This window comes from Macaca nemestrina, chromosome 10 (genome assembly GCF_043159975.1).
Source record: "Macaca nemestrina isolate mMacNem1 chromosome 10, mMacNem.hap1, whole genome shotgun sequence".
NCBI lineage: Eukaryota > Metazoa > Chordata > Mammalia > Primates > Cercopithecidae > Macaca > Macaca nemestrina.
In genome coordinates, this window is record NC_092134.1 from 83,751,052 (window position 1) to 83,777,379 (window position 26,328).

Below are 26,328 nucleotides of genomic sequence, written 5' to 3' on the forward strand. Positions count from 1 at the left end.
TTGCTGGTTCCCTGTGATTTAGGAATCACTCCCAGAGTTGCTTTCAGTTTGAATTCATCTTCCACTTTTCCTCACATCTCCTATTGTAACTGTTTTGGCTGTGACTTACCTCCCTTACTTCTTCCTTGGAGTCTCTTGCCATGTCCCCCACCCCTCAGGATAATGATATTTAAATTGGCACCTAGTCTTAGAGGAAGCCAGAGCAGTTATCAGTGAAAGGCTAATGGATTGCTCTGTAGGCAGAATGTTGAGAAGCAATTGCTGAAGGTGGGATGGAGGCAGAGAGAGAGAGAGACAGCCTAGAAGCAAAAGGGCAGGTCCCTCAGACATCAGAACATTACACAAGATTTTCAGGAGGAAGTGGGGCGGGGACTGTGTTGAACACCCACAGTGTTCCAGACACATACAGACATAAAATATTTATCATTTAATCCTCAGTTAAAACCCTGTGAAGTAGTGAGATTATCTCCAGTTTATGGATGCGTTCACCAAGGCTCCATAACTCTGAAGAGCCCAAAGTTGATCTTGGGCCCTCTGACTTCACCCACATTTAGTGCCCTCTCCTTTCCAAGACAGCCACTGCCTCCTTTCTGCTCAGCAAGGGTCTCAATGAGGAGTTAGCAAGAACTTAACTCAGCTTCTGCCTTCTTGGAGCCTACAGTCTCTGGAACCACTGAATAAAAAATATCAAGGAAACAAACCCTTTTGACTGAGACCGGAACTGTGTCAAGTTTGCTCCTTTGCTGTCCCCGGAACTCAGGAAGTTGTCATTCCTAAGGGCAGAGTGGCTTCCTCAGGACATTGGAGCCCTGCCAGACTCACACACATTATCAGGTGGAGGCAAAAGCCCTGATGCCCTTGTCTAGCAGGAAGACAACTGTCCGGGCCAGGCTCTGGTTTATGCCCCCTTGGCAGGTGGCTCCCACTGGCAGCCAGTGACCCATTTCTTCTGAGAATGCTGGAGCTTGGGGAAATTCCCCTTACCCATCTCCTTCCCCATCACACTTCAGCCCAGAAGAAGCAGAGAAGTCTGAGACCACTGTCAAGAAAGTGCCACCCAAAGCTCTAGACAGGAGGATGTGGCTGTGGTCAGAGCAGATTCATGCCTCTACCACCTGTTTCCATAATTCGGGGTCACTCCTTCCTGGGGATCTAGAGTTTGACCGGGTCTCTGCTGTGCCTCTTCCATGCTCTTAGGCTGGGACTACCCAAGGGAGTGACTTTGCCCAGTTTTTCAAACCGAGGGGACCAAGTGTTTCCTCCTCAGTTCACCTGGTGGAGAAGTGTAAGCCACAGCAGGTGACAGTGGGTGGCTGAGGGAGGAAGTTGGCATAGACAGGATGTGATGTCTGCCACAGCAGTGCCAGGCTGCCCCCTCCCCCATTCCAGCAGCTTTCTTCCAGGGGAGACAACAGAACTATTTTCATGGCACAGACTTAGGAGAAATGGTCAGATGGCAGCGATGTGTTTAGGATATGCACAGAGCCAGGACCAGTCCTGAGGACTGTTTCTGCTCAGTTCTGTCTTGAGTTCAGCTGGCAGCAGCCTGGCCCCAGTTAGGCTGAGTTAGGAGACCCGCTCTGGGTTGACCTTTGAGTCCTTGTTTTGTTGAGGCCTCTTGCTCCTATCCTGCTGTCCACACGGATATGCTGAGATTGACCCTTAACAAAGTAGTTTCAGAGAGAACATTCCAGGCTTGTGTTTGACCATCTTGCCATCCATACTACATAGACTGTGAGGAGGACTCAGCCTCACTTTCCTGTGGAAGTTCAGGCAGATGCATGGGGCAGCAGGAACCATAGGGAGAGGTGTGATGTGGGGCTCTCTTCCCCTTCTTTGTTTCTCTCACCTGCCCCACTTTCTTCTCTCACCTGCCCCACTTTATAAATTCTTCCATGTATAAATTCCAACCGAAGACTTCAACCCTACTTCCTTTTTGAGCCATAGTGACCTCATTTCCAGCTAGTAGCTGGGCTTGTAGCTCAGACCTGGGACCTCTTACACATGGTTTATTATCACCTTACTGCCCCCACTAGATGCATGTTGGGAGCTGGAGATGGTAAGAATAGACATAGCACTTTAGGGGCTAGATGAGTATACAGCTGATTTAAGAGTATATCTGCGTTATGTTTATAATAAATAGATAGTGTGACAGAATAAATGTTTAAGGATTTTCTTTTGATTCCATCAAAAGTTGGAGGACCTCCTTCTAGGATTTGTTTGCTTCTTCTGGAATAATGCAGGGCCTATGTGACTCCTCAGGGACCCTGGATGCACACAGTTCATGTCCCCAGGGATGAGAATGCCAAGAACTGGGCAGAGGTAAATGAAGTGGTCATGCTTGGGTTACCAGAGAGTTAGAGCTGAACTTGGACAGTAGCTAAAGGAGAGAAGGATGAGAGGCAGCCTTCTAGGTGGCTGGCACTATGCTCGGGAAGAAGCTGAATTTGTGGGAAGTCACATGGGTTATCATGCAGCTGCAACACCTCGGGTAGGGGATCATATTTGATTCAAGATTACCAGGGAGCAGGTACAGTGATCTGATTAAAGTGTCAGACTGCCTTTAGTCTTTTTTGTTTGTGTGTTTTGTTTTCTTTGAGATGGAATATTTCTCTGTTGCTTAGGCTGGAGTGCAGTGGCGTGATCTTGGTTCACTGCAGCCTCCACCTCCTAGATTCAAGCAATTCTTGTGCCTTGGCAACCTGAGTAGCTGGGATTACAGGTGTGCACTACTGCGCCCAGCTAATTTTTGTATTTTTGGTAGAGACGGGATTTTGCTATGTTGGCCAGGTTGGTCTTGAACTCCTGGCCTCAAGTGATCTGCCTGCCTTGGCCTCCCAAAGTGCTGTGATTACAGGTATGAGCTACTGCATCTGGCCCAGACTGCCTTTAGAGGTAAGGGCTGTGACCTGGAACAAAGACAGCCAGACTGATGAGAAGAAAGGTTTGGCTGAATGGGGATAAAGGTAGGGAACGTAGCCTCTAGCATGGGTAGGGCTAGTCCATGGATGAAGTCCTTAGGCTTCACCTACTCATTCTCTCATACCTTATTCAGTCACCAAACAGTGGTGAACAAAATAAAATGATTCCTGGGCTGTCCTTCAAATAGCCTATATTAGAGTGGCTTGCCAAGGGGTTAGGGTGCTTTGCGGTGTCTTAATTAATTGGGAGATGTGTCATTAGTAATTTGCTACTAACAATTAAAGTCTGGTACTTTTGTGAATTTTTGCCTAAATATTTTTTTCCTAAAAAAATTTAAGCAGTTATCTTCATGCTAATGTTCTTCTCATTCACTTGTATGCTGATATGGGCAAGAGGGTCACAGTTATAGCATCTACATAGGTTGTGGGTGGCTCAGGATTCACCCATGGGAGTGGGTGTTGTAGGCAAGTTACGTGTCTCTCAGGTTGTGGGGGAAAAGCAAACTGAAAAAAATTGCTGCTTTAACCTGGTGGCTTTTCAAATTTTTTGACCCGTCTCATGTTCCCATCACATTTTATGGTATGATGTATGTATATGACACATTTGTGTATATACATAAAATATAAAAGAAACTAAAGCTTCACAAAGCATTATTTATACTTCCTATTTGCAATGAATTCTGGTATCTTCTATTTTAATCTGCTCGTTTTCATTTAAAATAGAGTTAATTTTGACTCATTAAACTGATTCTACGACCAGAGGTTTGGAAAACATTGCTCAACCAAACTCAACTAAATATGAAGGGGAGGCTGGAGGACTGCTCCACTTTTCCAAGCTTGCCTTATCAGCGATGGAGTGTCAGGGTGAAGTCTGAGGGCCCAGTAGCAGAAAGGTGTGGGCGGTCTAGTCTTTCTCTTTTCCAGATGAGGGGAGGTTTCAGCCTTGTTGACTCAGGTTCTCTCCTCAGAGCTCCATGAACCTGCCTCCAGACAAGGCCCGGCTTCTGCGGCAGTATGACAATGAGAAGAAGTGGGATTTGATCTGTGACCAGGTATGGGGTTTCGGAAAGAGGAGGGAGGTGGGGAGTTGTGCCTTGGGCTAGGTAAGGCTGTGGGGCCAGAGACATTGAGTGCAGCTCTGGGTCCCTTGAGGAACCCTGGCCTAAGCTTGGCCTCATCTGTGTTCACTTTCTTTTCCAAGAAGATTCTCGTAACAGAGACAGAGCTAGCAGGCCAAGTTCTCCTCTAGCTCCCACAAAGAGCTGTCTTGATTTCTTCCAATGGGCAATAGTATAAGGGGGTTTGTATAGATCAGGGGTATAGGATTGGCTGTGCAGGTTCAGGGCTATGCCTGGCAGGGTGCTCAAAGGACTGTTGATCTCTCACTCTGTCTTAGCCCTGGCAAGTAGCAGGGTCTTTCTCATTATCTCGGGGCCTCTAGGAATGAGAAGCCCCAGGCTCTAGTCTTTTGTTCCAAAATCTCAGAAGAGTCAAGGTCTGAAAACTCTCCCTACATGAACTGTGTTGAAAGCTAGAAGAGAATAGAAATCATTACTTTGCTCAGAGTTGAGAATCTTCTAACACATATGACCTGGCTCTTTCGCTTGCATGCATTTGAAGATCATGAGTCACGAGTCTGTGAACTCAGACAGGCCTGTATGCAGGGCTGGGAGAGTTACCTTTTACCTTTTTACATCTTGGTAGAGATGGAAGTATCTGGCAGTGTGGGTAGTGTTTACCCAGCACTTTGCCATGTGCAGTTTTATTATTTCTTTTCAGGCTCTGGGTGAAATAATAATAGGTAATGTTTATTGAGTGCTTGTTATGGACCAAGTACTCAACACACTGAAATACCTCATTTAGTCGTCACAGAACCCTCTGAGGAAGGCAGTGTTGGCATTTTACAAATGAAGAACCCAAGGCTCAGTAACTTGCCTAATGCTAGTAAGTGATGAAGCCAGGGCTGAGCTCCGGCAAGCAGATGCCAAGTCTGTGCTAACTGTTCTGTTCCACTGCCTCCCCAGGTCATGCTGCTTGACATAAGCTAGGTGTATGCTTCAGGGATCTTAGTCCAAGTCCCTTCTCCACCAAAGGTCAATTTCCTTGTGTTCTGCATTAAGAGGAGTTGGTTAGCACCTGCTTGGGGTTTGGAGAATAGTAACCCTTTGGTATTGAGGTTCTTTAATTGATGATCTCTCAGTCTTTTCTAGGTCAATTTCAGCTGTTTCTCAGACCTTTCGTTTTTTTCTTCTATTTGTTTTTAGGTCCTATTCTCTAACATTATATCATTCTCCTGGACATTTTTCAGCCCCTCCACTCTTCAGATATCCAGCTCTTCAGATATCTTGGTGGTGGCAGCCCTAATAGGACCAGAATGCCAAGGGGTACTCCCTGAGTTTCTTTTTGGGTCAGATGAAGGGGTTGGGCCAAAGTAGGGCGTGGTCCCAGGCTCTATGTAGAAGGGAATCGAGGGATGACCTTGCTGAACGCAGCCTTCAGTATTTGAGGTTGCTTTGGATTGCTGGGGTCTGGGCAAGGAGCAGTGTTTGCAGCCCTGAGCTGTGTCAGCTCAGCAAAACCATTCCAGTCCCAACCGCAGAGTTCATTGCTGAGAAAGTTGGATTCTACAAGGCCAAGCTCCTCTCCCCTTGGCATTCCTAACCCATATCCATTAGTTGGCCAGGCAGTGAACAGCATTTCCCAATCATATCTTTTTTTTCTTTCTTTTCTTAGAGAGGGATCACACTCTGTTGCCCAGGCTAGAGTGCAATGGCATGATCATATCTTACTGTAGCCTCAAACTCCTGGGCTCAAGGGATCCTCCCACCTCAGCCTAAGTAGCCAGGGCTACAGGCATGTGGTAACCACCATGCCTGGCTAATTTTTTAAAGTTTTTTTGTAGAGACAGAGTCTTTCTATGTTATCCAGACTATTCTGAAACTCCTGGCCTCAAGCAGTCTTCCTGCCTTGGCCTCCTAAGCCCAATCAATTATGTCTTTGTTTTGGATGCTATTCACAACTCTGTAATCCTCAATATCTTTGTAGCAAGCAGCACACTTTAAAAATACTTTTTGACATAGAAAAACATTTTAGGCTCAGGGAGCACTAATTGGAGGCGGAGGAGATGGCAACAGATGGCAACACCTGGGGATAAGTCAAGGAAGGTAACCTCAAGTTTAGGTGATGTCTAGAGCCAGGTGACAACTTGAAGAGGCTGAGTCCCCTCACACTGAACACTATGAGTGCTCTTCTTCCTCAGTGCCCTCCTCAGGTCTCTGGTTGTCTTTGTGGATACGCATATGCATGTTTCCCTTACAGGAACGATTCCAGGTGAAGAATCCTCCCCACACTTACATTCAGAAACTCCAGAGCTTCTTGGACCCCAGCGTAACTCGGAAGGTGAAGTATGAGGCAGAGAGGCCCCGTCTTGCCAGCCTTTATAGTCCTGTGGGGTTTGGGGGCAAACCCTTTGACTTGGATATTAGACATCTGTTTCTGAGCCTTGGGAGCTGGATTTCAGGGTTCTGTGGCCAGGGGCCTGGAATGGCTGGCCAGTAATGGAGGGAAAATCTATAACTGCCCTCTTGTATTCTTCTCCTTCTCTACCCTTTTTTACAGAAGTTCAGGAGGAGGGTGCAGGAGTCAACCAAAGTACTAAGGGAGCTGGAGATCTCTCTTCGCACCAACCACATTGGGTGAGTTGGATTGGCCGCAGTAGCCTCTTCACCTGGCCCCAGGCTGTTGGCTGGGCACACAGGATCTGCTGTCCTCTGGGGATGCTGTTCCTGTTCATCTTCCCTGCCATGAGGCAGAGTTGCCCCTTGAATGGCTTCTGGCTCCCCAGAGCTTTGGACTGTTTCTTTTCTGACTTTTCTGCCCCCTCAGCTCTGCCAGCTGCTGACTAGATGTTTCTGGCAAGCTTGAGGCCTCTCCTGGGGTCCTCCGCCTGTGGCTTTGAGTGGAAGACATTCCCACAGCAGTTGAGACTGGAGTCTGCCTGTGGCCTGGTGCTGGGCCAAGCGAGGCCCAGAGAAGGCTGAGGGTGGGGGGAACATACTGTATTGGGTAGCTGAGACCTACTTCCCGTTCTGTGACTATTTGGACTTTTTGGTGCCTGGGAGAAGATAATCTTAGTTCATGAGCAGAAGAAGCTTCCTTAAGCACCAGGAAAGATGTAAGGCAATGGGGGCCAGGAGCTGAATGTTTTCTCTATTCACAGACCGTGGTGCTCCCAACCCATTGACAGGGCCCTTAGGAACTGTGTGAGTCTTTTTTTTTCCGGTCCCTGAGTGGGAAACCAGGAATTGCTGAACAAGCAAAAGGCTAATGTGTGAGGTACAGTGAAAGAGGGTATTGGCCTCAGTGTTACGAAACTGTAATCAGCAAAGATACATGAAAGTGAGAGAGAGAGAGAGAAAGTGTGTATATGTGTGCGTATGTGTGCTCATGCAAAAGGACAGTGAGGGACATGTGATGTAGAACTGCAGGCGGGGTTACAGACCTGATGGAGGGCCTGGCACAAATGTCCAGTGCTTATGAGTGAGCAGTGGAGGCCCGGGTGGGGGCGGGGTACCCAGGCTTCCTGACAGTGGGGTAGAGACAGCCAAATGACATCATCAGCCTTTCCCCTCCTGTCGTAGCAGCAGCCCTCATCCACCCCCAGGGCAAGCCTTCCCGGGGTTCTTTAGAGGGAGAGGACACCTGTGTGTGTAGCCAGTTGTAGCAGCAATCACAAGGGAAACAGCACAGGAGAGAACAGGAAAGGGATGGTTCCTGGCCTCAGTAACTGTGCTCTGGCGGCCCAAGTATGGCTTCTGTAACTCATCTGTGAATCAGACACTGAAAGCCAAGCCACTGAGAAAGGTGTGGCCAAGCCTCTTCCTTTGTTTGGTGAATCCTTCATGGAAGGACAAAGTGGCAGGGGCTGCTTAGTACCCTTGTGTGTGAGGGCAAGAATGACACCAGTGGCAACCCTGAGTGCTACCTGCCACCCGAAGCCACCTACCACTCTGCATTCCTCCATAGTCCCTTCTGTCACTCTCAGCCCTTCTGTCTTCTTTTTGTTTGTTTTTAAAGACAGGGTCTTGCTCTGTTGCCCAGGATGAAGTACAGTGACGTGATCATGACTCACAGAAGCTTCAGCTTCCAGGGCTCAAGTGATCCTCCTATCCCAGCCTCCCAAGTAGCTGGGAACACAGGCACACACCCATGCCTGCCCATTTTATTTTATGTATTTATTTATTTATATTTTGAGACGGAGTCTAGCTCTGTCGCCCAGGCGTGATCTCGGCTCACTGCAACCTCTGCCTCCCAGGCTCAAGCCATTCTGCCTTTGCCTCCTGAATAACTGGGACTACAGGCGTGTGCCACCACACCCAGCTAATGTTTGTATGTTTAGTAGAGACAGGGTTTTGCCATGTTGGCCAGGCTGGTCTCAAACTCGTGGGCTCAAGTGATCTGCCTGTTTTGGCCTTCCAAAGTGCTGAGATTATAGATGTGAGCCACTGTGCCTGGCCTGCCTGTCCATTAAAAAAATTTTTTTTTTTAGTAGAGACAGAGTCTAGCCTTGTTGCCTAGGCTGGTCTTGAACTCCTAGGCTCAAGTGATCCTCTTTAAGAATCCCAAAGTGGAGCCACTAGTACCCAGCCTTGTTTTCTTGATTAAGTCTTGCTGTAGTCATCTGAGGATGGGGGTGTGCTTTCATTGGGAGAAGGCCACAGAGCAGTTTATGACAGTCCCTGCTGCCTGCCTCCTCTACCTGGTGCCTGCTCCTCTGGCTGCTGGCCAGGAGCTAGGTCCAAAGCAGCGTGGTTCCCAGGCCTGGGGCCTCTTGGTAGTTGGCACACAAGTTAGAGGTCCTGGACGTGGTCCTTTGTTCCCAGGGAATAGCTCAGTGCCTGGCATTTTAGGCATGCCTGCCATCTGAACTGCAGCTTCTCTGGGTAGAGTTATGTGGAAGGATCCTTCCTGGATTTCTGGGAAGCATTTGTCAGATTTTGGGTGCTTCAGGGTGGAAGGAACCCAGGACAAGGTGGGGAGAGGAGGATCCTGCTTTGGTCACAGCCTGATCAGCCCCAGGGCTTGCAGAAGTTGGGTGTGCAGGAGCAGCAGATGGGAACTCAGGTTCTGGAGAGGGACAGGCTGGGAAGTGGGATTCCAGAGCCTCTCCAGCTCCTCTTTCCCTGGTTTGTATTGGTTTCTGTGCCTTGCCTAAGCACCCTTTAACCTCTCCTCAAAGTGTCAAGATCCCGAAATAGCAGTATAGACTCAGACAGGAAATGAGAAGGGGGTGGGGAGCTGGAGAGCAGACAGACAGGAAACGGGAGGCCTGTTGGCCCCCAGAGAGGAAGCTAACTTCAGGCAGCTCCGGTGTCAGTCAGCTTCAGCCAGAGCCTGCTGCCAAATCTCAGCTGGGCCTGGTGTTGTAGCTCCAGAGTCTCTCCGTAGCTTGGGGTGTGGCTGGCCAACATGGCGCTGGTTTTCCAGCTGTTGGGGAGAAGAGGCCCCGCACGGCAGTTTGGGCAGAGCTTTCCTATAAAGACCCCCAGAAATTCTGAAGGAGTAGAGCACTCTAGATTAGGGTTTCATCCTGAGCGTTTTATGTTTCTGCTATGGAATGAACCTGTCATATAACAGTTCCCTAGATTTGCCCTTGACTTTCATTCCAGGAATATCTCAGCCCAAAATGACTGAAAGCAGAAGGGAAAATAATGCCCTGGGATATGGTCCCTAGGTGCTTTGTTGTCTACCTTCCTGGCTGAGGGGGGGCCCACGTCCTCAGGTTGACTCAGAGTGGTCATAGACATCCTGGAGTTCCTCAGGTTCCTGATCACCCCCATGCTTTTTCAGGTTCTGACAAACTCAACATGACTAAATACAGAACTCCTATACATCTCTGTTTGCTCACTGCTTTCCAAAACTCCTCTCCTTAAACTTGGTAGAGAGTGCTTTGGCCCAGGATACTTCTGTTCCAGAGCTCTCCTTGACTCTTCCTGCTGGTGTCTTGACAGGCTTCAGTCAGGTTGGAGACTTGCTGGCTTCGGTCAAGCACAACTCTGCACACGGGCCTGTGGTAAATGCTCTTGATACTTCCTAAATTCTTCCAACAAACACTGAGCAAGGACATGTGGAGGGATGCAGAAAATAATTGAGCCAGGGTCTGGCCCTTAAAGAGGGAGTACTTGAGAGCTTGTTTGTCTAAAGCACCTTCGTGATAAAGCAAGTGGTATTAGAAGGGCCTGTACTTTCCCCATCCCTGGCTTCCCTGCCTAGGGGAAGTCCATGACCGTGGATGGGTCTGTCATGGGTTTTGATCTTCAGAATTTTCCTAGCCTGGTGCTGGGTTCCAGGAGGAGGAGGTGTTGGATCAGAGGCATGTCACCCTCCTGATCCTTGACCCACTTTAGCAGACCCCTTCCACTGTGTTTCCTTTATCTGCAGGTGGGTGCGGGAGTTTCTGAATGATGAAAACAAAGGCCTGGATGTGCTGGTGGATTACCTGTCCTTTGCCCAGTGTTCTGTCATGTGAGTACCACCCCGGGGCTAAGGTTGGGGACCAGTTGGGGGAGGACATAGTTCTATTCTGCTTTGATAAGGAAGGGTGAGAGTTCAACAATGAAGATGGAAATGGGAATCCTGGACAGGAGGGAGTAGCCCAAGCAGTGGTGTGGAAGTAGGCAGGCAAGCCCAGAGATGTCTGGGGATCAGTGAAGAATGGTACTAGGCTGGAGTAGAAGATAAGATGCATTTTGGAGAATAGGAGAGAGAGATGGAAAGGGAGCTTGGAATCAGAAGCCAAGGCATCCAAATGCCAAGCTGTGAGCAATCCAGGGAAATGTCCTGGCTTCTGGTAGAGATGCCTTGGTGGGATCCATTCATCTTTGCAGAGTTGAGTCTTCCAGAAGCAACTTTGGGTTTCCAGACATGAGAGGGTTATTACTCCAGGTCATTGTTGAAGAACCCAGGAACAGTGAGCATGACCTTTTGACCTGGATAGAAAAATGAAGTATTCAGGAGTCTTTTTCTAGCAGGCATGGGGGCTTGGAGGCAGCCAGAAGTGAGTTAGCACAGAAAAGGTGGCCTGGTATAGTGGAAGGAATGAGAGCTCTTGAGTCAGACAAAGCTGAGTTTGGGTCTCAGTTCTGTTATTTACTATCTGTGTGACTCCAAAGCAAGTTTTTAATCTTCTTCTATGAAAGGAGATCCACATTCCAGGGTTGTTGTGAAAATTAGATGATGACGTGTTAAAACACTTAGTATTGTTTGGAACATACTAGGTCTGTATTGTGGTAGCAGATCTATTGTTAATTTCATTATTATTATTTAAAGTGGCATACCCTACCACAATTACCTGAATATATGGAATTACATAATAAACATAATGACCAACACATTTAGACTTATACCTAGGACAGGTCAGCATTAGGGAGACCAGTCTTCCCGGTTTGCCCATGACTGTCCCTAGTTTTCCCCAGCGTCCCAGGAAACTCCTCCATCCTAGGACTCAGCCCTAACATTTTTTTGAGACAGGGTCTTGCTCAGTTGCCCAGGCTGGAGTGCAGTGGCACAATCTCGGCTCACTGCAGGCTTGACTTCCTGTGCTCAAGCAGTCCTCCTGCCTCAGTCCTGCCTCAGTCCTGCCTCAGTCCTGCTGAGTAGCTGGGACCACAGGTGTACACCACCATGCTTAGCTAACTTTTTGTGTGTTTTTAGTAGGGATGGGGTTTCACCATGCTGCCCAGGCTGGCCTTGAACTCCTGGGCTCAAGCGATCCAGCTTGCCTCGGCCTTCCAAAGTGCTGGGATTGCAGGTGTGAGCCACTGCTCCCAACCAGCTTCCACTTTTCTAACTACTGTCCTGCCCCCTTGGCCATTCTTCTTTTTCCAGCAGGTCTTCAGAGTCATCTCCTTAGGAATTTGAACCGATGCTTCTTCTACGTTCAGTGCCTCTCTCACCTTTTCCAGGTTATCCTCTGTTAAAGGCAAGAGTGGCCCACTTTCATTCTTGTCTCAGCAGAAGTCATACCTCGTGTGATTGTCCTCTCTCTTAAAAAAATTCTTTTTATAGAAAGAAATGAAAAACATTTGGTGAAATAATTTTTCTTTAAAAATTCAGAGCTTTCATAATAAAAAATGTAGCTCATTTTTCCAAATAAGCCTATCTCTCTTACTTGAAAAGCAAACAAATTCCAGCCGCCCTAAACCAAGAGTACCCTGGAACCTCAGTATTGTAGTGTCCATGGCAGTACCTTTGACTCTGTTTTTAAAAAAGAAGGACTCTGTGTGGGGGAGAGAGTGTGTGTTTTGGGAAGGATTGAGAGGGAAAGGGTGAGGCCAAATAGAGTTTGAGTGAAGATACTTGTTTGTAAACTGCATATACCAGTACAAGAGGATACAGTGTTGTTGCTGATGGAGTCAGCAAGCTGTTTCCCTGTCAGGAGATTCCTCTGATGTCTACCTGAGAGCCCCATTAAACACCTCCTAATCATGAGGACACTAAAGCCTGCTCCCACTTCCTTTGGAATATTCTGACATCTGTAGATATCCCTTCCTATTCCAGAAAGCCTCAACCTCTGTGCCTTTGACCCCATATCTGAGCAGAATGCTTCTTGGGGGAGAAGAACCTGTAGGAGATGCTCCCTTAGTCTTTAATGACCTACATGGAGGAAGAGGACAAGAAGGAGAGGGACAGTTTCTCAGAGGGGTATATCCTGAAGTGAGGATGTATAAGAGAGGAGTCTCTGTGAGTTTGTGATCTTGGCCGTCTTCCTTGTCCTGGCCACACTGACAAACTGCTGATGGTTGACTGGGGGCAGTGGCTCACATGTAATCCCAGAGCTTTGGGAGGCCAAGATGAGAGATTGCTTGAGCCCAGGAGTTTTAAGACCAGCCTGCACAACATAGCAAGACTCCATCTCTACAAGAAAATCTTAAAAAATTAGTCAGGCATGGTGGCACGCACCTATAGTCCCAGCTACTCGGGAGGCTGAGGCGGGAGGATTGCTTAAGCCCAGGAGTTAGAGGTTACAGTGAGCCACGACTGTGCCACTGCATTCCATCCTGGGCCACAGAGTGAAACCCTTTCTCTTAAAAAAAAATAATAATAATTGCTGATGGTGGAAGACATCTGGTTCCAGGATCAGGAAGTGACAAACCATTCAACTCCTGCAGAGGCTAGACTACAGGACCCTGGTCCACAATCTCAACTTATAATTTCTTTCCCCAGGGCAACTGAAGCCCAGGGAGCCTGTATACCTGAAAAACCTAGAAACCTCAAGTAGCCAGAACCATAGAGAACCTGGTCATTAAAGCCCAGTGCTAAGATGGGGCAGTGGTGCTCCTCCAAACAATAAAGGACTGTCCCACTCTGGGTTTGGCAGAACCCCCTTTCCTTTCCATTCAGTCCTGCCATCCACAATCAACTGGACTCCTTCAAGGCACTGAAAGGCCCTTTGGGTGCTGGCATTTGCCAACTAGCAAGACCTGCAGTTCGCCCATTCCCCACCATTCCCTCTACGGGGCAGATTCTTCATGGGGGGCCACAGCTTCCTAGAGATGTTCCATCTAAGCTGAGAGTGCAGAAAGACTGCCAGCTCCTGAGTGGCCCATGGGGAGGACACTCCTCCTGGAGTTTCCTGGCCAGTGGGGAGCAAAGGAGTTGGCCTCCATCAGCTTCCCATCTCCTTAGACTCCCCTCCTGGTTGCTGCCTGTGCTGCTTCTGCCACTGTTCTGTGTTAGTGGCTCTTCCAGCTAGGATCAGGTCTCTGCTGCCCAGTTCTGCTTTTTCTCCTTGCTACCCCTGCTTCTTGTTGCCCTGGAGGCCTGAAGGGTGGGGGTAGGCTCGCAGGGGGCCTTGGCACTGAATTTCTCCCGCGTATGTGCCTGTGTGTGCGCACGTGTGTCCTTTCATGCTCCAGGTTTGACTTTGAGGGTCTGGAGAGTGGTGACGATGGTGCATTTGACAAACTCCGGTCCTGGAGCAGGTCCATCGAGGACCTGCAGCCACCCAGCGCTCTGTCGGCCCCCTTCACCAACAGCCTCGCTCGCTCTGCGCGCCAGTCTGTGCTCCGGTATGTGTGCTCTTGCTCTGCCCGCCTGCCTCCCACCCTACCTTTCAGTGCAGGTCTCAGGTTCAGCGGTGAGTGCTCATGCTCCTCCCTCCACTCTTGCTTCCAGGCTCAGCTCTCTTGCCCTCTGCCTGCCAGTCTGTCTCTGGTCTGTCCTCTCTGTCTCCTTGACTCTGCCCAGCGGTCTGTCCTGGGTAAGTACATGGTCTCAGCTGCACTCACCCCACATGGGGTTCCAGCTCTCCCCACTCCTAACCCCTCTCTGGGGGGCCCCTTCATTCCTCACTCACACTCTGCCATTCCTCCTGGGTCTCTTGAGCAGGGCACATCTCATACAGGTCCATGGCCTTCACTGGGTGATCCAGCTCCTACCCTCATTCTGTTTCCCTGTAGTTCTTCACTCTGCCCCTTCAGCTGCTTGGAGACCAGCTCCCACCCAACCTGGCTGCCCCTCGCATTCCCTTCACCTCTTCCTTCAGACCTTTTCTCTCTAAGGGTGCAACGTGCTCATCTGTCTGTCTGCGGTGTCTAAAAAGCTGTCCTGCCTGGTGGTAGGCGGATGGACTGGATGACTTCTCAGAGCCCCTTCCTACTCTGGGAGGCTTCCCTTTGGGTCCAATGGCCCTTTCCTTGGTTTCTATCTCTCCTGTGGCCATGCTTTTCTCCTAGTCTCCTTTGGGTTGTGTCCCTTGGATACTGTTGATTATTCTTGTCATGCATGAGCAGACAGTGTCTCCTCCCTTTTCCATGAAATATCACTGAGAGGGTGGAGGGGTAGTGCAAAGCCAGACATAGCCCTGTGGCCCCACTAAAGCCTTTGGGGGTCGGCTCTGCCTTTTCTGTGATACAGAAGTGGGATGGGAACCACGATGCTCTTGTCTCACAGATTGTGCAGAAGGTGCAGCAACTGGAAGTGGGTGGAGGGAATGCTCAGATGACTGTGTCTCTGGACCCATCTCAGGGACTAGGAAGGCCTACACAACTACTACTTGTATTTTGAAGGATCTCTAGGTTTGGGGCACTGGTTATAAAGCTGGGATCCTGAGTAGTTGCTGATAAAGGCCTACTTAAGCAGGTGAAAACAGGCTGGACACTCTACCTCCTGCACGCTGTCCCTCTTGGCTGTTAGTACAAGGTGCTATTCCCTATTTTTTGCCACTGCTAAGGAGCAGCCTGCTCTCTGGGTGATGGTGAGTGCCCCTAGATGCTTCACTGGCAGCCTCAGCTCCCACCTGACTGCCTGGCCCATCTCCCCAGGTATAGCACTCTCCCTGGGCGGAGGGCCCTGAAGAACTCCCGCCTAGTGAGCCAGAAGGATGACGTCCACGTCTGTATCCTTTGTCTCAGAGCCATCATGAATTATCAGGTAAGGGGGAAGCACTAGTCGTGGGTGCTCTACCTCTTCTGCCTCATCTGCAAAACCAGGAGAGCTAGGAGGGCACCAGCTTATAAAAGACAGGTTTGCTGGTGGGCCTATGGTCAAGGAGATCTGCTGGGCTCACTCTTTCCCACCATCAAGGTCTCCTCCTTCTGTCCTTTCTCTTGTAGTATGGATTCAACCTGGTCATGTCCCACCCCCATGCTGTCAATGAGATTGCACTTAGCCTCAATAACAAGAATCCAAGGTGAGTTCCTTCCCTCCCCTTTCCTCCTCACTCTGTTCAGGGCTCTGGATATCTGTATTCCATGTATTCCTGACAAGTCCTGCCTAGCCTTGGAGTCCTGTCAGAGCCTTGGTTTGGACCCCCTCACCTCTGCTGGAGGAGAAGTATCCCTGGCTCTCCTCTAGTCTATACAGCTTAGTAAAGGAGCAAGCCCGCTTTCTCCCACCCTCTCTCCTCACCACTGAGGCTTTCTCCACTCTCCAAAAGGACTTACCCAGCCAGGGAAGTGAGCTGTGTAGTTGTCAGGATGGGGAGCTAGGGTGTTAATCTTCCTTCTTCACCCCTTAGGACCAAAGCCCTTGTCTTAGAGCTTCTGGCAGCTGTGTGTTTGGTGCGAGGAGGTCACGAAATCATCCTTGCTGCCTTTGACAATTTCAAAGAGGTCAGTCTTTTGGCTTTGCTTGTGTGTGTGTGTTTGCAGGGGAGAAGGCAGGGAGCCAGGTAGGTAAGCACCATTTCCTGTGATCTGCAATGCTTTTTAACATTCCAGTGCTTGGCTAAGCAACCTCTCTCCTGAACTCCCACTGTTTTTAATACCAGAACTTTAGTCTTACTAGATCTTCGGGCCAAGAAACCTCCTGATTGGCCAGCTAAAGATACCCTCAGCTAGCTGAGGGCTATAGTCTAATGGTCCTACTTGGGCCCTGCATCCAGATCACCTAAGGAGCTTGTTAAAAGTACAGATCCCCATGCTCTAGTTCAGACCCATTAGAGGCCTGAGTATATGTACTTAAGTGACACCCCAGATGGGAATCTGATGCGGTGAACCATTGATAGAACCCAAAGCACATATGTTTGAAATGGGAGGAGAAGGTAAGCAAGGATGTCTCCTGGGTTGTTGGCTGTTACTGGTGAGGAGAGAAGGAACTCCTTTGTGGCATTTGCCCCAGCTCCTGGGCCTGCCTCTGAAACCCCTATCTACTTGAACACAGGATTCTTTGACATCCAGCCACAGCTGGTGGTCCCACCCCTTCCTCTTCTTTGGACCTCTTCCCTAGCATCCATTGTTCAAGCCAGGAAACGGCTCTTCCTCCTTGAGGCCCAGAGGCTCAGAGGAGCCTCTAGACCCCTCTCAGAGAGGGCTTTCCTGTACACTGGCCCTTCCTCTGCATCCCCACTAGGACTGCAGCCTCCTGTCTTAGCCATGGCCTTCCTACCTTCCTCCTTCTTTCCCTCCTCCTTTTAGTAACTTGGCAGCATCACATCCCTGTGTTTCTTCTTGACCTATCCCCAGAGGCACTCAAAGCCCAGCTTAAGGGCACAGGCTTTACTGAATTCCCTCAGCAATTTGGTGGGGGACCATAGACCCAGAGCCAGATTGTAGGTCCCAGTTTTCTTTCTTTTTTGAGATGGAGTCTCACTCTGTGGCCAGGCTGGAGTTCAGTGGCACAATCTCAGCTCGCCGCAGCTTCCACCTCCCGGGTTCAAGCGATTCTCCTGCCTCTGCCTCCCAAGTAGCTGGGACTACAGGCATATGCCACCACGCCCGGCTAATTTTTGTATTTTTAGTAGAGATGGGGTTTCACCATGTTGCCCAGGCTGTTCTTGAACTCCTCACCTCAGGTGATCTGTCCATCTTGGCCTCGCAAAGTGCTGGGGTTATAGGCATGAGCCACCGCGCCCGGCCCCAGGTTTTCTTTTATAGTGTCCAGAATGCCCTATTTCATATATAGAGTTGTGGTTAAGCTTGGTCTGAACCAGTCCTTTGCCATGATGTTCCTGGGAGCCAGAGCACAGGGGCTTGGGTTCTGCACAGAGCAGATCCTTTCACTGAGAAAGTTTGCTCATTCAGGTATGCAAGGAGCTGCACCGCTTTGAGAAGCTGATGGAATATTTCCGGAATGAGGACAGCAACATTGACTTCATGGTGAGGAACTGGGCCTGGGTCCAGCACCAGGGCTGTGTGTTCCTTGACAACAGGGGTGAGGCCAACAGCGTATCTTGATATTCCATGTAGAGCCCAGAATGATTCTATTCAGCAAATGCTTCTTGTCCACCTGCCCACCCCAGAGAGCTCTTAGAAACTTCAGGACATCATTTGTCTATATCGGATCTATCTCCTTTTCCTCTTTTCTGTGGCCTTTTTGTCCTTGAATTGGATGGATCCTTTTTGAGCTGCCCTCCCTTTCCTAAGCTCTTCCTCTAGCTTCTCTTCCCCTCAATGCAGGGTTTTTGGCTAGGTAAGGTTTCCTTGAGGAATACCTGCTGATGTACAAAGGAAATCAGAGAGCTATATCTTCACTTACATCTGTTTTTCATGTAATTTACTTGTCTTTATACACTGAATATTAAATGACTTTTTAAAAATTAAAATGCTCTTATTGCCCCCATAAAGGCTTAACTCTTTAATTGACTCCCTGTAATTATCCACATGATGATGATATTCTAACAGCCACCTATCCTCCTGGTCTCTTGGCTCTCATCTGCCCTTCCTGTTGCTGCTTCTCTGGGCCTCCTCTTCTTCAGGTGGCCTGCATGCAGTTCATCAACATCGTGGTGCACTCGGTGGAGGACATGAACTTCCGGGTCCACCTGCAGTATGAGTTTACCAAGCTGGGGCTAGAGGAGTTCCTGCAGGTGAGCTGGTTGGGGTCCTTGTAAGGTGAGGTTCGTTGGGATCCGTTTAGCCATATCACAAATGATTTTTCTTTTATAAGTGCCTAGTCCTTGATGCTCTTGGGACCCTGCCTGTCTTCTGTGGCCTGGGACTCAGGACCTCTGCAGATAACTCCCCAGTCAGGCCACTCCATGGGGCGAGAATCTGACATGGCCTGCAGCAGGAACTCTTTGGGAAGTGGTGGCGAAGGGGGGATGAGGACTAAGTCTTTCTCAGAAAGTTCCCCTGATGATCTGCCTGCTCCTACAACTACTACTACTCTCTGCTCTTCCCCCAGAAGTCAAGGCACACGGAGAGCGAGAAGCTACAGGTGCAGATTCAGGCATATCTAGACAACGTGTTTGACGTCGGGGGTTTGTTGGAGGATGCTGAGACCAAGAATGTAGCCCTGGAGAAGGTGGAAGAGTTGGAGGAGCATGTGTCCCATGTAGGTGGTCTTTCTTTGCCTGCCAGAGCCACTGTTGATGGAAGCTCAAGTTACCAGGAATCCTAAGCTGACCCATTGCCTCCAGATTGAGTCCCAGGGAGGGTTTAGAACCCACCAGGGCTCTCAAGAGCATACTCAGGTCTGAGCCACTGGATCATCCACTAATTGGAACACACACCGACCTCCAGGGCTGGGCATGAGGTGGCATTGGTCTTGAGACAGTCAGAATGTGGCCTTTGTCTTGTATCTGTTATCCCTTGTGTTGAGGGGTTGGACTCAGGTCTTGACTAGGGTTCAGGCTGTGCTGAGTGCCCAGGCTTTAGGGCCAGCACAGAACCTGCCCTTCCTGTTGTGCAGCTCACAGAGAAGCTTCTGGACCTAGAGAATGAAAACATGATGCGGGTGGCAGAGCTAGAGAAGCAGCTGCTGCAGCGGGAGAAGGAACTAGAGAGCATCAAGGTACAAGTACTCTGGGAAGGCGGTCCCTGACTGATCCTGGGCTCCAGGGCCTTGGGGTTTTGCTTTTTTTCCCTGAGTCATATCAAGTTCTTTAGGATTTAGATCTTGATTCACCCTTGAGGTACTCAGGTCTGGGTGGGCTGATGATTTCACCCCATGTTTCTAGTTAGAGAGGAAAGCTGAAGCCAGTGTGAGCCAGACACACACATAAGAGGGTGGGAGCAGCTGGGGCACCCAGAGTATTCTGGAGTTCCAACCCAGCCTCCTTCTACCAGCCTATGCCATTGATTTTTCTCCCGTCTACCCCCATGTTCCTCCCCAAGCCATGCTTAATGAGCACAGGCAGAGGGACCAGGTGCTCCGTGTATTAGGATGTCCACCAGGTATCCTAAATTAGCAGGGCAGGTGCTCTTTATATTTCATTCTCTCCTGTATTCTCACCTGACTTTTTGTTCATTATAGTCATGTCCCCATCCTACCTTCTCTTCCAGAAGAATATATGCTGGCTGTGTTGAGCTCAATATGTATCTGCCCCGCTTCTGCTAAGCATTGTATTGGGAGCTATGGAGAATACAGAGGTGGTTAAAACAGGGTCTTGTTTATAGGGGGCTTCCAATTGAGCCATTATACAAGGTCAAGTGAAAGTAAAGCAAAATGAGGCCCAAAGGGCTATGGAGAGAGCAGCTATTTTAGACCGGTGGTAGATTAAGGAGAGTTTCACAGGGGCCACCTTTTTCCCTGGGCTTTGAGAGGTCCATGCAGTGAGGATTGGCTGGAGCAGAGAGGACACCTGAGGGTGCCAGCAGAGGGAGGAGGCAGCTTCTGCTTGCCTCTTTTGTTTTGCTGCCTTCCAGCTTCCCCATTCCCCCACCTGGGCTTCTGCCACTCTGAGCCTCTGAGTACACTCACAGAGACCCTAGTTAAGAGAACCCTGGGTAGGAATTCTCACTCTAGGGGCAATGACTATTCCTTCAGCCCACTTTTCCCTTAATGGTGCTGTCTGCCTGTCAGGAGACATACGAGAACACAAGCCACCAGGTGCATACCCTGCGAAGGCTCATTAAAGAGAAGGAGGAGGCCTTTCAGCGTCGATGCCATTTGGAGCCAAGTGTCCGGGGCCTGGAGTCTGTGGGCAGTGAGGCCCTGGCCAGAGTAGGCCCTGCAGAGCTGAGTGAGGGCATGCCACCCTCCAACCTGGATCTTCTGGCTCCAGGCACACCCCCTGAGGAGGTCCTGCCTCTTCCTCCACCACCAGCTCCGCCCTTGCCCCCTCCACCTCCCCCATTACCAGGTAACCACCACCCCTGGGAACCAGCAGGGGCAGCCTCTTTGTGGGGACCAAAACTGTAGTCAGCAGTGTCTTCCTCAGGGAGAAACTGGGAAAATGGCATCATCTGAGGACTAGGGGGATATAAAATCCGGGTGAGGGAGGGCTGGAATCTGAGAGGAGCTCAAGTTATCAGCACAGGGATGCCCAAAAGCAGATGTAGACCTGTTTTAAGGGTCATAAAGATGTTGCTCCCAATTCCTTTGAAGACAGCCAAGGAGAGGCTTAGACTATAGCCGTAGAAACTGGGTCAGAGACCAGCAACAACTGCCCTGTCAGAGTTAGAATTTCTGGGAGCAGCTTGAGCAGAGTTCATGTAGGCTCCTTCTCTGAGAGTTGTTTTTTTTTTAAACTCTCAGAGAAGGTGGGGCAGGCAGAGGGGAGGGAAGCCTATGAAGAGTCTCTTGACCCCTGGGTCACTGTATCTTCTTTCCCCAGACAAGTGTCCCCCAGCCCCACCTCTCCCTGGTGCTGCACCCTCTGTGGTGTTGACAGTGGGCCTGTCAGGTGAGTGTCCCCAAGGCTCTGGGCAGGGCTGGTGGGACCAGGGGTGTGTGTCCTTGGCCCCTGTGTCACTGATCCTCCTTCCAAATTAGCCATTCGAATTAAGAAACCTATCAAGACCAAGTTCCGGCTGCCTGTCTTCAACTGGACAGCACTGAAACCCAACCAGATCAGTGGCACTGTCTTCAGCGAACTTGATGATGAGAAGATCTTGGAGGTAACAGGGCCTGGGGTCCAGAGGGGTAAGGTTGAGGGCTAGGGACCTGGTTGCGTTTTGAGGAGATCTGGTCTTAGAAAAGCCATCAGACAGGGTGAGGCCAGGCTCAGCTCCACGAACCCTTCATTCTTGAGTGTATATATATTTCTAGTTGTGTCAACACTTTATTTGTGTTTGTATTCAGGAAATATTCCAGAGTGACAGAGCTCTGGGCCAACGCTGGGTGGGCTGTCAGGAGGTCCTCCACTAGTATGAGGCTATAGCATTTTCCCTGCTCATCTATTCCTGCCAGGACCTGGATCTGGATAAGTTTGAAGAATTATTCAAGACGAAAGCGCAGGGCCCTGCCCTTGACCTCATCTGCTCCAAGAACAAGACAGCGCAAAAAGCTGCCAGCAAGGTGACTCTGTTGGAAGCCAATCGTGCCAAGAACCTGGCCATCACCCTACGCAAGGCTGGCCGCTCGGCTGAGGAGATCTGCAGGGCCATTCACACGTGAGGCTCCCACTGACCTGGGGTTCTCCACCCAGAAGCCTGGGTTTCCCTAGATTCCAGGTCATCTGACAGAACTCCCTCCTATCCCCCTAATCATCCACTGGCTTGGCTTGGCCAGAATTTACTGCATCTGTGCTGGCAGTTCAGCCCAGACCTTCACCCAAGGAGCTCTCAGTCTATTGGGAACAGTGCAGTAACACTGAGTGATACCACCGAGATGGTAGAAGTATACAGGCAGCTTTGGGAGAATATGGAGGTTCATGTAGCTGAGCTTGGTGATGAATGAGGGAAGCCTTCCCACAGGAGGTAATGTCTCAACTGGGACCTGAAGAAAAGATAGGAGTTAGTCCAGTTCAGACTGGAGGGAGAAGCATAGTGCCTTGGGTACTAAAAATGGAATCTGGCTTTAGTGTAGGGAGAGGAGCAGGAGAAGGTAGAGAGTCAGTCAGAAGTCTTGCAGGCTGGGCCTCATAAGCCATGCTCAGGTGTTTGGACTTCACCCTAGGTACAGAGGGAGTACATTAAAGGGCTTATTAAACAGGAGCATGGAATGTTCCCCTAGGATCATTGCTGGTGCTGTGACAGATGAGGCAATGGGTCCTTTGCCTTTGGCTGTGTTCTGTGTACAGTCCCCTGTCCAGTCCTTCTAGGAGCTTTGAAAATAAAAGGGATGAGGGAAAACGTGGAGAGATGGGAGAACTGACGTGGTCCCTTCCTCCTCCACAGGTTTGACTTGCAGACACTACCTGTAGACTTCGTGGAGTGCCTGATGCGCTTCCTGCCCACAGAGGCTGAGGTAAAGCTGCTGCGGCAATATGAGCGTGAGCGGCAGCCCCTGGAGGAGTTGGCGGCTGAGGATCGCTTCATGCTGCTCTTCAGCAAGGTGGAACGGCTGACCCAGCGAATGGCTGGCATGGCCTTCCTGGGGAATTTCCAGGATAACCTGCAGATGCTCACACCGGTACAGCCCCCACCCAACTCATGGTCCTGGACAGCTGTCCCTCCACCCTCCATCTGCTAGTCACCTCCCCTGCCCTTCCAGTCCTTCTGACCCCTCCCTGTCTTTACCGCATCTCAGCCTGGGGTTACTTCAGTGTTCATATTGTCCTACAGCAACTCAATGCCATCATTGCGGCGTCCGCTTCCGTCAAGTCTTCACAGAAGCTGAAGCAGATGTTGGAGGTGGGAAGAGGTTGTGAACAGGGGTGCTTGGGGTTCTCGGGTCCTAGGTGGGAGCCTGGGGCTATACAGAGAGGAAGAAGGAGCCCTCAGGACCTGAGCCTGACCTGCCTCCCATGCATTCTTTGGACAGATCATACTTGCACTGGGGAACTACATGAACAGCAGCAAGCGGGGAGCTGTGTATGGCTTCAAGCTCCAGAGCCTGGATCTGGTAAGATGGTGAGGGCCAGGAAGCCTGGGGGGCAGCAGTTGTGGAGCCAGTGTGCTTAGCTTTTATGCACTGCCCTGACCCCCTCTCTTAGCTGTTGGATACCAAGTCCACTGACCGGAAGATGACACTGCTTCATTTCATCGCCTTGACAGTGAAGGAGAAATACCCAGACCTGGCTAACTTCTGGCATGAGCTGCACTTTGTTGAGAAGGCTGCAGCAGGTGAGGAGAGCCTGGCTGGGTGGGCCTGCCCTCACATCCAGCCCAGGACAATCCCAGGAAGCTATGAGGAGAGGGAACACTTGGGTCCATTTGTTTCTGGCTTTTGTTATCTTCTTTTTGACCACTTCAAAGCTTTCCGCTGGAGCCTTAAGCAGGGGCCACTCCAGAGGGAGCCTTCCTCCAGGCGCCAGGCCTGGCCCATCCCAGCTCTTCCCAGCTAGGTACAGTGGGAGCAGGAACAGGAAGGGGAGCAGTGACTCTTTACTCCCAACTCCCTCAAGCTGGCCCCAGAGATCTTGCATTTGTGTATGATGTATGTGATGTGCTTAGAAAAAAATCATAAAGCCCTCTATAGACATGAGGTAGCTGTTATTTCTGCCCCACCCATGAACACTAGGGCAGGCCTGAGGCAGTTTCATTGTGGAGACCAGCAGTCTCTGTGGCTTGCCTGCTTTTGTTTGCTACTGTGTTCTTTGGGGTCACAAGCTCAGTTTCCATTCCATTCCCTCCCCCTGTGAGGGATCAGCTAGCTTGGTGTGTACTTCCTTATGTCCACACAGATATGTGAACCTGAATGAGCCCATGCTGAGGGGGAGGGCCAGAGTTTGATATAGCTCTAGGCTGGGAGGTGGGCGTGCCAGGCCCTAGGCATCCTCAGCCAGGCTTTTGGTGACCAGTGTCCCTGGAGAACGTGCTGCTGGACGTGAAGGAGCTGGGCCGGGGCATGGAGCTGATTCGGCGTGAGTGCAGCATCCATGACAACAGTGTCCTCCGGAACTTCCTCAGTACCAATGAAGGCAAACTAGACAAGCTCCAGCGGGACGCCAAGACGGCTGAGGCAAGCACAGGGTACAGGCGGGTGGGAGCAACCAGGGCCAAGGCTCCAGGCCCCTCTAGGTGGCCCTAGTTCTATTTTTTCTTTTAAATCAAGCAGCTGGCTGTCTATATGTAGCGGGGAGAGCGCGCTTTGGGAGTGGCAGGCAGCTGCCTCTGGAGACTGGTTATTGGGAGCTTTGGGAGCCCCAGGTTCTCTCCAGCTCACAGGGGCCTGGGTGGTTGGTTTTCCTCCCTTTGGCCCTGGGCTCTGCTTTCCGCAGGCCACTCGTCCACAGTGTGGGAGCTGGGCTGCCCCTTCCCGCCAGTGACCCGTTCTGCCCACCCCTTCCCCAGGAGGCCTACAATGCAGTTGTGCGCTACTTTGGTGAGAGTCCCAAGACTACACCTCCTTCTGTATTCTTCCCAGTATTTGTCCGATTCATTCGTTCTTACAAGGTAAGCTGCAGATAGCTTTTAAAGAAGTTTGGTTGAGAGAAAACTGGCTGAAGGAGAGAAGCCTGGGTTTAAAGTATGGGCCTTTTCCGACTCCTCCTTTGAGTCCTGGGAAGGGAGCGATGCAAGCTGGCGAAAGGCCTCTTAGCTGTGAACTGGTGGGCAGGGTGGGGCCCAGGACCTTCCTGTCATTGTTTGGGGCAGGAAGTGCCCCTCCAGAGGGTGGCCACCTGGAGTTAGCGGGTCTCACTGCCACCCACTCTCCACCTCAGTGTGAGCCCCTCCCCTCACAGCCTGTGAGCCTCACCCCCAGCCCCCACCCATCTTCCATGGCTCTTAGGAAGCAGAACAAGAGAATGAAGCCCGCAAGAAGCAGGAGGAGGTAATGCGGGAGAAGCAGCTGGCTCAGGAAGCCAAGAAACTGGATGCCAAGGTGGGTGGGACCAAGAGCTGGGGCCTGGAAGACGACAAGGCAAAAGAGTGGGGGCTGGGGGTCAGAAGGCTAGGGGAGATGAAAACTTGGAGTGGACAGACCACCCAGAGGGCTGGCATCCAGAGGGATGGAGCGAGGGCCTTTGGGGATTCCTAGCAGTGCACAAGCAGTGGCATCCTCAGACTGCACCTGGGGGCAGGAACCAGTCCCACATTAGGTCAGTGATGACTTCCTTCCCCCTCCACATTCTTGGCCCTAGACCCCATCCCAGCGGAACAAGTGGCAACAGCAGGAGTTAATAGCAGAGTTGAGGCGGCGCCAGGCCAAGGAACACCGGCCTGTTTATGAGGGGAAGGATGGTACCATCGAGGACATCATCACAGGTGGGGCCCTTTTTCACTCCCTGGGGCCTGGCCATTGCACCCAGCTCCCAAAGCTCAACCTAACTCCTTTGGGCTCTCCTCCCATCCCACACCCCATGAGGCCTGACCACTGTGTCTCTCTCCTGGGCCACAGTGCTGAAGAGTGTCCCTTTCACGGCCCGTACTGCCAAGCGGGGCTCACGCTTCTTCTGTGATGCAGCCCACCATGATGAGTCAAACTGTTAGCCCCCAAGGCTGGGGCCCGACAGGTACTGGGCACCGCAGCTGCCCCCTCTGCATGCCCATCTCCCAGGATTCCTGCTGGAGACCACAGGCACCTCCTTTCCTGCATGATTTGCAATCACCCTCTGGCAGCCTCCCAGCGATGGGGACACATACTTCTTGCATGCCCCATGCTCTGAGAAGTGTGGCATATCCCCTGCATGTGTCCTTAGGGAAGTGGTCTCTCCCACTAATGCTGTCCTGGCTTCTACTAAGACCCAGTGGGTAGGGAGTCGCCAGGTCAGTGTTGAGGACAGGCCAGAGCAGGCAGGACCAGGCCTACAGTTCTGATCTTTGAGGCTGAGGTTGAGGGTCCATTCCCAGGCCTAAGGAACCTTTCCCTAGGGTTCGGTTCTCTTATAAGAGCTCTGGTAGTAGCTTCTGACCAGGAGGTATCAGATGTCCCTTGATCTGTTTCCTGATGTCCAGTCAGCCTGGAGTCTTTTCCTTCTGGCTCTTTCTGAATGCATCTACCTTGTCTCTGTCCACTGCCCAGTGGCCTCTAGTCACCCCCAACCTGATCCACTGAAATGCAAAGCCCAGCAATCTCCCCAGCTGGGTACCCCTCAAGCCTCTAAGCCTCCTGTTTATCTGCCTCACCGCTGGCTCCTCCCTGGCCCTACCTGTGGGGCTGCTCTTGAGGGCACTGTCCTGGCTCAGCCTACCATCCT

At 50.7% G+C, this 26,328-nt stretch overlaps 1 protein-coding gene across 9 annotated transcripts in view; it reads left to right on the forward strand.

Moving 5' to 3' along the window:
- The window catches only part of LOC105492868 (formin like 3), an 89,093-nt gene that overhangs the window by 61,762 nt on the left and 1,003 nt on the right, over positions 1 to 26,328 (forward strand). For 5 of the 9 annotated variants that reach the window (XR_011609161.1, XM_071071754.1, XM_071071753.1 and 2 more), the window contains 25 exons: positions 3,890 to 3,973; positions 6,240 to 6,320; positions 6,540 to 6,616; positions 10,362 to 10,445; positions 13,838 to 13,990; positions 15,245 to 15,353; positions 15,536 to 15,612; positions 15,940 to 16,033; positions 17,444 to 17,518; positions 18,118 to 18,228; positions 18,546 to 18,695; positions 19,053 to 19,154; positions 20,166 to 20,445; positions 20,920 to 20,988; positions 21,078 to 21,202; positions 21,495 to 21,697; positions 22,424 to 22,658; positions 22,811 to 22,879; positions 23,010 to 23,090; positions 23,182 to 23,311; positions 23,989 to 24,149; positions 24,482 to 24,583; positions 24,921 to 25,013; positions 25,273 to 25,396; positions 25,530 to 25,644. Coding sequence is in view for 8 of the 9 variants with exons in the window: in XM_071071754.1 (XP_070927855.1) it covers positions 3,890 to 3,973; positions 6,240 to 6,320; positions 6,540 to 6,616; positions 10,362 to 10,445; positions 13,838 to 13,990; positions 15,245 to 15,353; positions 15,536 to 15,612; positions 15,940 to 16,033; positions 17,444 to 17,518; positions 18,118 to 18,228; positions 18,546 to 18,695; positions 19,053 to 19,154; positions 20,166 to 20,445; positions 20,920 to 20,988; positions 21,078 to 21,202; positions 21,495 to 21,697; positions 22,424 to 22,658; positions 22,811 to 22,879; positions 23,010 to 23,090; positions 23,182 to 23,311; positions 23,989 to 24,149; positions 24,482 to 24,583; positions 24,921 to 25,013; positions 25,273 to 25,396; positions 25,530 to 25,621 (2,961 nt within the window). In the remaining variant the exon portion in view is untranslated. The remainder of the gene's footprint in view (positions 1 to 3,889; positions 3,974 to 6,239; positions 6,321 to 6,539; positions 6,617 to 10,361; positions 10,446 to 13,837; positions 13,991 to 15,244; positions 15,354 to 15,535; positions 15,613 to 15,939; positions 16,034 to 17,443; positions 17,519 to 18,117; positions 18,229 to 18,545; positions 18,696 to 19,052; positions 19,155 to 20,165; positions 20,446 to 20,919; positions 20,989 to 21,077; positions 21,203 to 21,494; positions 21,698 to 22,423; positions 22,659 to 22,810; positions 22,880 to 23,009; positions 23,091 to 23,181; positions 23,312 to 23,988; positions 24,150 to 24,481; positions 24,584 to 24,920; positions 25,014 to 25,272; positions 25,397 to 25,529; positions 25,645 to 26,328) is intronic. The other 4 variants (XM_011760184.3, XM_011760183.3, XM_011760188.3 and 1 more) reach the window with 4 other exon arrangements.